Source organism: Pan troglodytes, chromosome 18, assembly GCF_028858775.2.
Source record: "Pan troglodytes isolate AG18354 chromosome 18, NHGRI_mPanTro3-v2.0_pri, whole genome shotgun sequence".
Taxonomy (NCBI): domain Eukaryota; kingdom Metazoa; phylum Chordata; class Mammalia; order Primates; family Hominidae; genus Pan; species Pan troglodytes.
The window spans coordinates 44,571,117-44,586,449 of record NC_072416.2 but is presented as its reverse complement, the minus strand read 5'-3'; the positions used below and the strand labels follow the sequence as shown (position 1 = coordinate 44,586,449).

Below are 15,333 nucleotides of genomic sequence, written 5' to 3'. Positions count from 1 at the left end.
ATTTTTGGTAATTATTTTTATATCAGTTTTAAAATAGTAATTTTACTTATTTCGTTTTTACACAGCATTCACCAAGTAATGTCTGAATACAAAGAAAATGAGACACCTAGAAATCCTCAAAATAGCAATCCAGGTAAGACTTCTGGTAGTAAATTACTCTTGGTGCTGTTACCATAGATTAACAAATAAGAGCAAGGAAGTTTTAATCACCAAAGAGTAGTTTAAAAGCTCACTATGTAAACTGCGCATATACATACACACACATATATATATATATATACACACACACATATACACATGTGTGTGTGTTTTAAATTTCTTTTTAGTAGGTTAGATTTCAGATTTAAAAAGTTGTGTGTAGATAATTTATAATCTCAAACAGTATTATCTGAAAGGAATCATTTCTTTAATTGTAGTCCCTAAAATCTTATATGATTTTTTTTGTATAAATAAGAAAAAAGATTTTTAAGTTAGTATGTGGTATATTTTATTTATAGTCTCATTATAACAAACTGGATATGTTATGAAATTGGAGCTTCTATTTAATTTTTAAAATAAATGGTTTTTATTGCCGGGCATGGTGTGGCTCATGCCTATAATCCTAGCACTTTGGGAGGCTGAGGCGGGTGGATCACCTGAGGTTGGGAGTTCGAGACCAGCCTGACCAACATGGAGAAACCCTGTCTCTGCTAACAATACAAAGTTAGCTGGGCATGGTGGCGCATGTCTGTAATCCCAGCTACTCGGGAGGCTGAGGCAGGAGAATCGCTTGAACCCGGGAGGTGGAGGTTACCGTGAGCCAAGATCATGCCATTGCACTCCAGCCTGGGCAACAAGAGCAAAACTCCATCTCAAAAAAAAAAAAAAGGCTTTTATTTAGTAAATAAATGTCAATTACAGTTGACCTTTGAATAACATAGGATTTAGCAGTACTGACCCCGTGTGCAGCTGAAAACCTGTGTGTAACTTTTGATTCCCCCCAAAATTAGCTACGAATTAGATGACTATTGACCAGGAGCCTTATTCATAACATAAACAGTTAAGACATTTGATTTGTTACGTGTGTTACTATACTATATTCTTACAAGAAAGCAAGCTAGAGAAAAATGGCTATTAAGAAAATCATAAGGAATGAAAATATATTTACTATTTATTAAGTGGAAGTGGGTCATCCTCATGGTCTCCAAGTTGAGTAGGCTGAGGAGAAGGAGGAAGAAGGAGATTGGTCTTGCTGTCTCAGGTGGCAGAGGTGGAAGAAAATCTGCATATAATTAGACCGCTGCAGGTTAAACTCCTGTTGTTCAAAGGTCAACTGTATTACATAGTGATTTATGTCACTAAAAAAAGTAACTTTTTAAAACTGGGAACTCAACAATACCTTTCTGGTACCATAAACAAATGTCAATAAGAACTGTAAAACTTATCCAGTGTGCACTAATACTAATAGAAAATTATTTTTTTTGAAGATACCAAGTGTAGAAGTCAGAAAAGCATTTTCTTGTTGAAAAGCACAGGTCATGTTACATATTCTTATACCAACAAGGTCTCACTTATTGACTTCATTCTTCCTAATTTGAAATTGAATGAGATACATTTACTTCATTAGAACAAGATAAGTTCTTCTCTTCATTAGTTAATTGTCATGATAACAGTAATTTTGTTAGAACAAAACACTTTTACCAGTAGCCAAAAGGTTATTGTAATGAATACCAGAAATAGTTCAACTCTAGGCTCAACAAATTATAATAAAAGTATAAAAGTGCTTCGCAATAACAAAAATGCTACTATGCTACCTAGATGTGACACCAAATACATTGTACAGTCTGAACTGTATGAGGACACTTTTAATTTAGTACATATTAATCGAAGACCTTTTTTTTTTTTTTTTTTTTGAGACGGAGTCTCGCTCTGTTGCCCAGGCTGGAGCGCAGTGGCGCGATCTCAGCTCACTGCAAGCTGTGCCTCTGGCGTTCACGCCATTCTCCTGCCTCTGCCTCCCGAGTAGCTGGGACTACAGGCGCCTGCCACGACGCCCGGCTAATTTTTTTGTATTTTTAGTAGAGATGGGGTTTCACTGTGTTGGCCAGAATGGTCTCGATCTCCTGACCTCGTGATCCGCCCACCTCGGCCTCCCAAAGTGCTGAGATTACAGGCGTGAGCCACCGCGCCCGGTCTAATCGAAGAACTTTTACAAGTTAGATTTTGCAAGCTACAGGTGAGAAACACGTAGTCTTGGTCTTTAAGGTGCTCATAATAGACTACAGCTGTCCTTATTTCATATCTGTGTGTTTTTTCAAGATTTTTTTTTTTTTTTTTTTTTTTTGAGACGGAGTCTTGCGCTGTCACCCAGGCTAGATGCCATCTTGGTTCACTGCAACCTCTGCCTTCTGGATTCAAGCAATTCTCCCTGCCTCAGCCTCCTGAGTAGCTGGGATTATAGGCACCCACCACCATGCCCGGCTAATTTTTTTTGTATTTCTAGTAGAGATGGGGTTTCACCATGTTGGCCAGACGTCTCGAACTCCTGACCTCAGGTGATTCACCCGCCTCGGTCTCCCAAAGGGCTGGGATTACAGGTGTGAGCCACCGCACCTGGCCAATAATTTTCAAATAAAATATTTTTATTCATTTATACACTTGTCCATTTAATGAATAAACTATCAAGAGCGTTTTAGGGAGTAAGCTTCTTTTGTTTTCATGTTACATTTAAAAATACAGTCAGGGGCTGGGTGTGGTGGCTCAGGCCTGGAATCCCAGCACTTTGGGAGGCTGAGGCTGGCGGATCACCTGAGGTCAGGAGTTGGAGACCAGCCCGACCAACATGGTGAAACCCTGTCTCTACTAAAAATACAAAAATTAGCCAGGTGTGGTGGTACACGCCTGTAATCCCAGCTACTTGGGAGGTTGAGGCAGGAGAATTGCTTGAACCCAGGAGATGGAGGTTGCAGTGAGCCGAGATCGCCCCACTGCATTCCAGCCTGGGCAACAGAGAGACTCTGTCTCAAAAAAAAAAAAAAAAAAAACAGTCAGGGCTGGGCATGGTCACTCATACCTATAATCCCAGCACTTTGGAAGGCTGAGGCAAAATAATTGCTTGAGCCTAGGAATTTGAGACCAGCTTGGGTAACACAGTGAGACCACAACTCTACTAAAAATAAAAATAAAAAAATGAAAAAGTTAGCTGGGTGTGGTGGCATGCACCTGTAGTCCCAGCTACTTGGGAGGCTGCATTCCAGCCTGGGCAATGGAGCAAGACCATCTCAAAAAACAAAACAAAAACAAAACAGTCAGGAGTTTGTTACGATCATTTTCATTTATATTATTTGCTACTTCATTCAGTGCCTACTACTATGTGCTGGATGCCGTCTGGAAGTGTATAATGATCACTTATTATGTTAAATATGTGCCAGACACTTGAAGTATGTGGTGAGGAATGAAAGCTGTTAAAAAGTGGGTAGGATTTCAGGTAAGCATGCAGAAGGGGTAGAACTTTTCTAGGTAAAGAGGCAGAAGGATGATGTGGGCAGAAGGAACATCTGACAAGTTTTCATGTTTGGCAGAAGGAACATCTAACAAGATGGCGTGCTTGGGAGAAGGAGCAGCAGGTGCAAAAGGTAAGATGCTTGAGTGAACTTTGCAGGGTTTATGAGCAGTTCTATTTTGCTGTTGCAGAAACTGAGATGGGAGTGGTTGGGAATAGGGAAAAACCTAGGTAAGGCAAGTTCATGATAGACTTTTTAATACTTTATAGTATTAAACTGAGTAGATCTTATCCTGCAGGCTATGGGAAATTTACCAGGTGGAGTGCTTTGGGCTGCAAATACTAAAGGACCTAACTAACAGTGACTAAAACAATAGGAAGCAGAGTTGCTTTGGTGGGTGGTTCAGTGATAACACTGGGTCCCACTTGGTGTCCCTGTTTCAGCTGTGCTGTTTTGTACATGTCTCCTTTCATGGCTGGCTAATTAGCAAGAGCTCCAAATATCATGTTCTCACAACACAATTTCTGAAGGCTGGAAGGGCTGCTTTCTTCTCATGTTTCTTTGAAATAGGGAGAAAACTCAGAAGCTTGCAGTGGGCTTCCTTTCACATTTTATTGGCTTTGTTACACCAAATGCTCATTCCTAAACCAGGCACTGGGAAAACAAATGTAATGACCATGATTAAATTAGAATAGTTATTTCTTTTGTTGGGGATGGGGAGGGAGTATTAGGATGATAAATATTCAAATAGACTTGTGGTTCTCCAGCAAGAAAGATAAGGAATGGTCATCGGGTAGGGAGGCAGCAATGTTTTCTGTAGGAATTCATTATAGAATTGTGAGCAGAAAAGTCACAAGATTAGATTTGAGTATTAGGACATTCTGATTATGGTATTAAGAAGCTTTTAATGTAAAGAACCAGGTGGGAAATATTTCAGGCCATGTGGTCTCTGCTATATCTACTCAACCCTGCCATGGTAGTGTGAAAGCAGTCATAGATAATATGTAAGCAAAAGGCAGGACTGAGCTCCCATAAAACTATTTACAAAACCATTAGGCAGGCTGGGTTGGACCTGCGGCCTGCAGTTGGATGATTCCTCATATGGAGGATAGATGGAAAGTACCACATAAAGAGACTGTAAGACAAAGGAAGCTTTTGCAGTAGCCAAAGCTATAGCTTCCTTGTCACCAATCCTTGGACTAGCATCAGTCCATTATGAGGGTTTCACCCATCCATGGTGAAATAAATGATGTTAGAAAGCTACTTAGTAATTTTAAAATGTTGATCTTTCTCTTGGTTTTTGCCTTTTTCATTTGTTTTGCTTGTTTTTTTATTTAAGAAATAATATTAATAGTTGGTAGCCTGTAAAAGCCAGTAGTTAAGAACCAGTGGTAGTGGAAATATAAAGCAGAGACAGAGAAGAGACAGAGATAATATGAGTTAGTGATTATTGGATATACAAATTTAGGGCACAGAGAGAAATCTCAGATGATTTACCGGTTTCCAGGTCATGAACTAGCATTTAACCTGGACATGAGGAAGGAGTAGGAGATTTGCAGGTGAATGGAGAAGAGCAGCAGATCAGCAGGAATGACTAACCTCTTTCTGTGCATGTTGAGTTAAATGGAATATTCACGTAGGATATTTTCAGTAGGTAATTGGATTTTAGGCATTTCTAGCTGGAGGTAGAACTGAGGTTGGAGCTGCAGACTTGGAATAACGTAGGCAAGGTCATAGATCTGAATGAGCTTGTCCATGATAGGAAAGATGTGGAATAAACAGAAGGCCAGTGGCAAGATCCTGAGAATATCAACATTTCCCAGAGGAAAAGAAGTTAGTAAAGAAGGCTGAGCAGTGGCTAGAGAAAAGTAGGAGAGGTTATCAGAGGATGAGGTGTTGCAAAAATTTTTTTAATGTGAGAATTTCAAGGAGGGGGAATATAAATTCTAACAAGTAAGATTACTAAAAAGTAAGTTAAATTAATATTTTGAAAGCTCTTTGGTGGTACCCTCTTCAAAAGAACACTTTTAGAGTTGTAAGGTCTACTATTTAGGTACATGGCACTTCCGGTGTTCAAGCATGGAAGACACCTACCACGATCCTACCTAATTCTTTTGTAACTGCAGCAGCTACCTACACAGAGTCAGGCCTAGACTGGTGAGTTCCTGTGCCAACATTTTCCCAGAATTGTCAGAACCTAAGGGTCCACATGAGGAAAAGTGTAATCTTTCTTATCTGGTTTTTGGGGAAATGCTTGTTTTTTACTCAAACCCTTGATAAGCTCTTCTGGATGTGTTGCCAAACAAAAACCTGACAGCAACAGCTGGAAGCCATTATCAGATACTCATATCCTTCCTCTGACATGGAATCAAAATACAGCCATGCTTTGACAGAATTTTAAGTTTTGATCAGAAATAGTTTGCAAATCAGCAGTTTGGATTTCTTTTAAATGATTTCTTTTAAATATTTTATTGCAGAACACTAATGTAATATCACAGAAAAATATGAGGTGATATGCGTACATAGTAGTTCTCAGCATTTTTGGAATTCTGGGGACATCAGTAGGGAAGTCAGTACCTGACTCTATTTATTAGTGTAATTTCGTTTTCATCTTCCCTCTTGTGATATCTCTGCTTTCACTGCTTCCCTTTGAATTTCATCCCTAAACAAAAAAGTACTATTAGAACACATTTCTAACATATGTATATTTGACAAATGTCTATTATTTGATTTTAAAAGAATTGGCTACCTATCCTAAAGTATATATGGTATTCTGTTACTTTCTAATGCTAAATAAACTTCTTTATATCTGACAGGGTGACTGATGATGGTCTGCCGAGATTTTAAGTGCGTTCTGGATTGTCAAATACAAATTGTTTTATTTCACACAGTTTAAATGTAAAATGCTTTTCTGGAATTACATTTCTTCAGAAATTAGTAACTGTGATTTAATTAGATTATGTGGGCAATCAGACTATCACCATTTTAGTCATCTATATACAAGATAACTTTCTTCCCCCTTCAATAAGTTAAAAGTCCTGTTGATCCTTAATAATCAAATTCACTATTTGGCAGGAACAATGAAAAACTCATACTGCACTTTGGATGCATTTTTTGGGCATTTTGGCTTGTTCTATTAAGAACTGACTTTAATAGGTAAAATTTTTTTTTGTTTTATAAAAAATTAAGAAAAAGATTGAAAACAAAACATAACTCTATGATCAGTAGTACAGTATTATAGTATATCTGATGGCTATATGTTATTCTACAATTATCACAGTTACCTGAATGATACACAATCTTTTATTTATTTATTTAGTTTTTTTAAAGAGATGGGGTCTCACTATGTTACCCAGGCTGGCATGCAGTAGCTATTGACAAGAATGACTGTGGCTTGAATTCCTGGCCTCAAGCAGTCCTTCTGCCTCAGCCAAAGGAGCAGCTAGGACTACAGGCATGCGCCACTGCACCCAACCAGATGCATGATCATTATAAAAATGAATGAAGCCCTGCTGAGTTACAGAAAATTACGATGATCTTTTAAACACTTTTTCTAGAAACTTTTGTATTGTAGAACATATTGTGAATCATCAAGGTTTCTAAATTTATTCTGGTCAAAATAGGATTGTTGCTTGTTTCGCATTACTTTCTTCCATCATTGTTTTATGTATTTGTTGATACCTTTCATCAAATGTTTATAGAAATATAGGAATCTGAAAGGCAAATGTGAAAAAATAAAATAAAAAAAATTAGGGACAGATGCTCTGCAAAGCAATCTTCTGATTGTAGTTACATATGACACATCAAATAATAAAAATTTTCTATGATGCAGTTGTTTCAGAGACTCCCAAGACCACCTCAGGTTTGGTGATTAACTGAGAAGGACTCACAGCTCTTAGCAAATATTCATATTCAGGGCTTTGATTTATTACATTTAATACAATAAAATGGTACAGAGAAAAATTTGCAAAGGGAAAAGGTGCACGTGGTGAAGTCTGGAGGAAAGCAAACACAAAGCTCTAGGAATCTTCTCCTGTGCAGTTACCAGGATGTGCTTAATTCCCCCAGCCTCAGATTCTGACAACACAAGTTGTCTACCAGTAGCAGATTCTCACTGAAGTCCCAGTATCCATGTTTTTGATGGAGGCTAGTCACATAGGCATCCTCTCCCTCACATATACCAAAATTCTAGACTCCCAGAAGAAAATCAGCTGTTCAGAGTAAGCTACATTTGCATAAACAGTTTAGGCACAGCGAGCCACTCTTCTCAGTAAGGGAATGGTGAGAGCCCTCCCAAATCCAAGGTCCCAACACCAGCCCAGGGCCATTCTTGTAATAAGGCCTTTCTAAGGATGGTGGTCTCATCTCATGCCTACTGTATAAAATCTTTGCTGTGTGGTAGCTATGGCCCTGGCATAATTTTTGGTGTTGTCTTAAAATTTTATTTTAACAGCAAATAATATGATGTAACATAACATGGTACTGGTTTCAGTTGCATTATTCATATTAAGTTGCAATGCTGCTTACAGTTTTGACATTTGGTGAAGAGTTGGCAGATATTTGTACAAAAGTTACTATGGCAATATTAGGTCATTATGATCTGTCCTTATCTCATTAAACTTTCAGTAAAATTGTTGGATAAAATAAGCATAATAATTTTTGATTCAAAATTAAAGTAAAAATTATCATTTATCCTAATTATATGGATGGACCAGTTTTGATTCATGTTGTGTTAAATCCCTGCTTGTAATTATGAAATAAGATAAAATATTCAATCATTTTTATCCATTTTTTTACCCAAGTATGCGATTAAAATTATTTGCTTTATGTGTTTTTGTATATTTCAATTTGGGAGATAATATTCATATTATATTACTTTGATCTTTATTTGCAATTTTCAAGCTGACTATATCTTTTTATAATATAGGATAATAGCAAGTTCAGGAAATATCTTTTTTTAAATTAATAACTGTATTATTTAACATAGTTTTAGATTCACAGCAAATTGAGAGTAAGGTACAGAGATCTCTCATATACCCCACGACCCCCTGATGTGCATAGCCTTCTGCATTTTTATTTTTATTTTTTTATGGCATATTTATATAATACTGTTTCTTACAGTAACACAGCTAGAGAAAAGAAAATATTGTTAATAAAATCATAAGGAAGATAGAATATGTTGACTCTTCATTAAGTGTAGGTGGATCATCATCCTCATTCTCATCATCTTCAAGTAGAGTGGGAAGAGGAGTTGGTTTTGCTATCTCAGGAGTGGGAGAGATGGAAGAGGTGGAGGCAGTGGAAGAGGAGGCAGAAGAGGCAAGGACACTTGGTTTAACTTTATGGAAATACATCATAATTTCTTGTCTGACGTTATTGGCTTTTCATTTCTCTAAGAATGTTTCTCTATGATACCAATCTTTCACTGTTTGCTTTAGTTTCAGTGTCCATATCATAGAAGGGTCCATGTCATAAAATAAGTCAAAGCAGTCATGAATAATTGGAACTCTTCTACCAGATTGTCTAATGTCAATTTGTTTCCTTGCATTGCTTCTTCTATGTCTTCTTCCTTATCATCTGGCACTGGTTTGGAAGCATTCATCCCTATCAAGTCATCTTCAGTTAATTCCTCTGGTGTGGTGTATATTAACTCTTGAATTTCTCCCAATAGTCATATCTTGAAACCTTTCACCCTTCACCATTTTTTTTCTTGCCATTTCCACAATCTCTTTCATGATCTCCTTGTTTAGCTCTGTTATAAATCCTGTGCAGTCATGCACGACATCTGGACACAGCTTTCTCCAGCAGGAGTTTATTGTTTGGGGCTTGATGTGGCATCCTACTGAAGCCTTTCATGTTCTCTCTGTCAGGGTTTTCTTCCACAGTGTTGACAATTCTTTCCATAGAGTACCATGTGTAATGAGCCTTTCAAGGTTCTTATGACCCCCTAATGTAGAGGCTGATATCATATTTGGAGCCAAGTAGACCACTTCAATGCCTTTGGTGTTGAATTCATAGAGTTTGGATGGCCAGAGGCATTGTCCAATATCAAAAGAACTTTAAAAGGCAGTCTCTTCCTTGCTTCAGGGACAAAGCATTGATGGAACCAATCTAGAAAAAGAATTCTGGTTTTCCAAACCTTCTTGTTATACAATCAAAAGATGCCAGCAGGAGTTTATCTTTTCCCTTCAAGGCTTGAGGGTTAGCAGCTTTATGGATAAGGGCAGTCCTGATTTTAAACCTAACTGCATTTGCACAAAACATTAGAGCTAGCTTACCCTTCTTAAATCCTGGTGCTTGCTTCTCTTCCCTACTAATAAATGTCCTTTTTGGCATTATTTTCCAGAATAGGGCACTTTTGTCTGCATTAAAAACTTGTTTTGGGATACATACTTTCTCCTCAATGATTTTCTGGAGACATGTATATTCAAATCCTTTGCCCATTTTAAAATCAGGCTTTTTATTGTTGAGTTGTAAGAGTTATTCATATATTCTGGATATTAGACCTTTATCAGGTAGATAATTGCAAATATTTTTTCACATTTTGTTAGTTGTCTTTTTTCTTTCCTGATGTCCTTTGAAGCATAAATGATTTTGAATTTGGTAAAGTTCAATTTATATTTTATTTTGTTGCTTCTTTTGATGTCATAAAGATAATCCAAACTCCTGAAGGTTTACACCAAAGTTTTCTTCGGTTTTAGCTCTTTTATTTGAATCCTTAATAAATTAGAGTTAATTTTTTATGTGGTGTGAGATGACAGTCCATTTTTATCTTTTTTGGTCCAGATATTCAGTTGTCCTAGCATCAGTTGTTGAAAACATTGTTCTTTCTCCACTGAATGATTTTGGTACCCTTAGAGAAAATCAATTGATCATAGATGTATGGGTTTATTTCTGGACTCTCAATTCTATTCCTTTTATATTTATTCTATCCTTATATCAATATCACATACTTTTGATTGCTATAGCTTTGTTTAAAGTAATAACCTAAACAGTAATTTTTAACCAGAGCAGGGTAACTAGAATTACCCGTAAAGCTTGTTCACCTGGTTCTATCTGTATATGATGAAGTAGCTTGTATTTTATAGAATAACTATAAAATCTAGTAAAAATTAAGCAACATAAGCAATCACCACAACTGTTTAAGGGCAATGGGCAGTAACCAAGCCTGTCAGGATTTGTGGGGCCATAGGATAAACACAAAGAAAACCACATTTAAGAACATGAGAGTAAAATGGCTGAAAACCAACTACAAAGAGAAAATCCTAAAAGCCACCAGTGAAAAGTTATACATTATTTTCTAAGGAGCAAAAAAATATTGATGGCTGGGTGTGGTGGCTTATGCCTATAAGCACTTTGGGAGGCCATGGGGGGAGGATCGTTTGAGGCCAGGAATTTGAGACCAGCCTGGGCAACATGGCAAGACCCTGTCCCTACAAAAAATTTAAAAATAAGCCAGGTGTGATGGCACATGACTGTAGTCCCAGCTACTCAGGAAGACAGGAGGATCGCTTGAGCCCAGGAGTTCAAGGCCACAGTGAGCTGTGATCACGCTGCTGCACTCCAGCCTGTGTGACAGAGCGAGATCCCATCTCTAAATAATAATGATGATGATAATAATAATAATAATAAATATTTCTAGCTTTCTTTACAAAAAATGTTTACAAAATTATCATTGGAGGAGCCTAGCTTAGTTCATGAGTCAATAATTTATTGGTTATTACTGTTCAGGGGTTACAGTGCTGGTGAAATGCACCTGTCTTTCAGAATGCTGTGGTCCATCTCTGATGAATGCCAGAGACAATGGAATAACATTGAATACTAAACTTTTTTAAAAGGCTGTGAACATTGTATTCTATATTAAAATATCTTTTAAAAATGAAATAATATTTTAAGAAAAAAACAGAAAGTTCACTACTAAGAGATCTACATATAAGAAATGTTACCAATATCAGGAATGAAAAAAGGGACATCACTACAGAGTACACAGATATAAAAAAGATGCTAAGAGAATCTTATACTTTTATACCAATGCATTTGAAAATTTTAATGAAAAGAATGAATTCCTTGAAAAACTCAACTTACCAAAAGTAGCTGAAGAATAATTAGAAAATCTGAAGAGTAACTCCAGGTTCAGAGGGCTTCGTTGGTAAGTTATTTTAAAATTTAAGAAGGATATAGTATGACTCTTACATAAACTCTTTGAGAGTTTAGAAGCAGGAAGAACATTTCCAACCTCATTTTATGAGGCCTATGTAATCTTCATATAAAAACCTTACATGGTCACCAAATTATAATTCAGTCCCCATCATGACCACAAATGGGAAAAGCTTTAATAAAATACGATCAAATGAAATCTAATGATATATAAAAAGGAAAGATATATCACAAGTTGAATTATTTTTAGGAGTGCAATATTGGTATTAATTAACAAAAATAAAAATGTAATTCTTCATATTACAAAATAAAGGAGGAAGAAAAATCATCTTAATAGATGTAGAAAACATATTTGATCAAATTCAACACCCTTTCATGTTAAGGGGTACTTACAGAAACCTACAACAATCATGTTTAAAGGAAAATTTTAAATTCTTGCTCACAGAGATTAGGAATGAGACAAGAATGTCTACTATCATCACTTCTGTTCAACAGTGTACTGGAAGTCCTAGCCAGTACCACAGGCAAAACAGAATAAGAAAGATAAGGATTAAAAGGGAAGAAATAGAATTTCCATTACTCATTGACGATATAATTAATAGGTAGAAAAAATAAGAATCTATACACTGGTTATTATATTATTGTATTTCAGTTAATGAGCAAATTTATCAGAGCTGCTTGACACATCATCAATTTAAAATTATAATCCTATGTTCAAAAATTGTATTTCTGTATTTTGCCACAAACAATTATAAAATGAAAATAAAGATATGATTCGCAATGGTACAAAAAAGTAAATATTTAGGAGAAACTAGTGAAACAAGTTTATAATTTTTAAACAGAAAACTACAAAACAATTTTGACAAAATTTAAAGAAAAACCTAAATAAATGGAGAGATATGTTTTGTAGTTTATTTTATTTTATTTTATTTTATTATTATTATACTTTAAGTTTTAGGGTACATGTGCACAATGTGCAGGTTAGTTACATATGTATACATGTGCCATGCTGGTGTGCTGCACCCATTAACTCGTCATTTAGCATTAGGTATATCTCCTAATGCTATCTCTCCCCCCTCCCCCGACCCCACAACAGTCCCCAGAGTGTGATGTTCCCCTTCCTGTGTCCATGTGTTCTCATTGTTCAATTCCCACCTATGAGTGAGAATATGCGGTGTTTGGTTTTTTGTTCTTGTGATAGTTTACTGAGAATGATGATTTCCAATTTCATCCATGTCCCTACAAAGGACATGAACTCATCATTTTTTTATGGCTGCATAGTATTCCATGGTGTATATGTGCCACATTTTCTTAATCCAGTCTATCATTGTTGGACATTTGGGTTGGTTCCAAGTCTTTGCTATGGTGAATAGTGCCGCAATAAACATATGTGTGCATGTGTCTTTATAGCAGCATGATTTATAGTCCTTTGGGTATATACCCAGTAATGGGATGGCTGGGTCAAATGGTATTTCTAGTTCTAGATCCCTGAGGAATCACCACACTGACTTCCACAAAGTTGAACTAGTTTACAGTCCCACCAACAGTGTAAAAGTGTTCCTATTTCTCCACATCCTCTCCAGCATCTGTTGTTTCCTGACTTTTTAATGATTGCCATTCTAACTGGTGTGAGATGGTATCTCATTGTGATTTTGATTTGCATTCTCCAATGGCCGGTGATGGTGAGCATTTTTTCATGTGTTTTTTGGCTGCATAAATGTCTTCTTTTGAGAAGTGTCTGTTCATATCCTTCGCCCACTTTTTGATGGGGTTGTTTGTTTTTTTCTTGTAAATTTGTTTGAGTTCATTGTAGATTCTGGATATTAGCCCTTTGTCGGTTGAGTAGGTTGCAAAAATTTTCTCCAATTTTGTAGGTTGCCTGTTCACTCAGATGGTAGTTTCTTTTGCTGTGCAGAAGCTCTTTAGTTTAATGAGATCCCATTTGTCAATTTTGGCTTTTGTTGCCATTGCTTTTGGTGTTTTAGACATGAAGTCCTTGCCCATGCCTATGTCCTGAATGGTAATGCCTAGGTTTTCTTCTAGGGTTTTTATGGTTTTAGGTCTAACATTTAAGTCTTTAATCCATCTTGAATTAATTTTTGTATAAGGTGTAAGGAAGGGATCCAGTTTCAGCTTTCTACATATGGCTAGCCAGTTTTCCCAGCACCATTTATTAAATAGGGAATCCTTTCCCCATTGCTTATTTTTCTCAGGTTTGTCAAAGATGAGATAGTTGTAGATATGCAGCATTATTTCTGAGGGCTCTGTTCTGTTCCATTGATCTATATCTCTGTTTTGGTACCAGTACCATGCTGTTTTGGTTACTGTAGCCTTGTAGTATAGTTTGAAGTCAGGTAGTGTGATGCCTCCAGCTTTGTTCTTTTGGCTTAGGATTGACTTGGCGATGCGGGCTCTTTTTTGGTTCCATATGAACTTTAAAGTAGTTTTTTCCAATTCTGTGAAGAAAGTCATTGGTAGCTTAATGGGAATGGCATTGAATCTATAAATTACCTTGGGCAGTATGGCCATTTTCACGATATTGATTCTTCCTACCCATGAGCATGGAATGTTCTTCCATTTGTTTGTATCCTCTTTTATTTCATTGAGCAGTGGTTTGTAGTTCTCCTTGAAGAGGTCCTTCACGTCCCTTGTAAGTTGGATTCCTAGGTATTTTATTCTCTTTGAAACCATTGTGAATGGGAGTTCACTCATGATTTGGCTCTCTGTTTGTCTGTTATTGGTGTATAAGAATGCTTGTGATTTTTGTACATTGATTTTGTATCCTGAGACTTTGCTGAAGTTGCTTATCAGCTTAAAGAGATTTTGGGCTGAGACAATGGAGTTTTCTAGATATACAATCATGTCATCTGCAAACAGGGACAATTTGACTTCCCCTTTTCCTAATTGAATACCCTTTATTTCCTGCTCCTGCCTAATTGCCCTGGCCAGAACTTCCAACACTATGTTGAATAGGAGTGGTGAGTGAGGGCATCCCTGTCTTGTGCCAGTTTTCAAAGGGAATGCTTCCAGTTTGTGTCCATTCAGTATGATATTGGCTGTGGGTTTGTCATAGATAGCTCTTATTATTTTGAGATACGTCCCATCAATACCTAATTTATTGAGAGTTTTTAGAATGAAGGGTTGTTGAATTTTGTCAAAGGCCTTTTCTGCATCTATTGAGATAATCATGTGGTTTTTGTCTTTGGTTCTGTTTATATGCTGGATTACACTTATTGATTTGTGTATATTGAACCAGCCTTGCATCCCAGGGATGAAGCCCACTTGATCATGGTGGATAAGCTTTTTGATGTGCTGCTGGATTCAGTTTACCAGTATTTTATTAAGGATTTTTGCATCAATGTTCATCAAGGATATTGGTCTAAAATTCTCTTTTTCTGTTGTGTCTCTGCCCGGCTTTGGTATCAGGATGATGCTGGCCTCATAAAATGAGTTAGGGAGGATTCCCTCTTTTTCTATTGATTGGAATAGTTTCAGAAGGAATGGTACCAGTTCCTCCTTGTACCTCTGGTAGAATTCGGCTGTGAATCCATCTGGTCCTGGACTCTTTTTGGTTATTAAGCTATTGATTATTGCCACAATTTCGGAGCCTGTTATTGGTCTATTCAGAGATTCAACTTCTTCCTGGTTTAGTCTTGGGAGGGTGTATGTGTCAAGGAATTTATCCATTTCTTCT

The 15,333-nt window shown here is 36.8% G+C and overlaps 1 protein-coding gene across 1 annotated transcript in view; it reads left to right on the top strand.

Moving 5' to 3' along the window:
- LOC129137333 (coiled-coil domain-containing protein 144A) overlaps positions 1-15,333 on the top strand; it is a 99,891-nt gene that overhangs the window by 15,069 nt on the left and 69,489 nt on the right. Inside the window, exons 5-6 of the mRNA XM_009430727.5 lie at positions 66-133; positions 3,561-3,614. Of these exons, the coding sequence (XP_009429002.4) occupies positions 66-133; positions 3,561-3,614 (122 nt within the window). The remainder of the gene's footprint in view (positions 1-65; positions 134-3,560; positions 3,615-15,333) is intronic.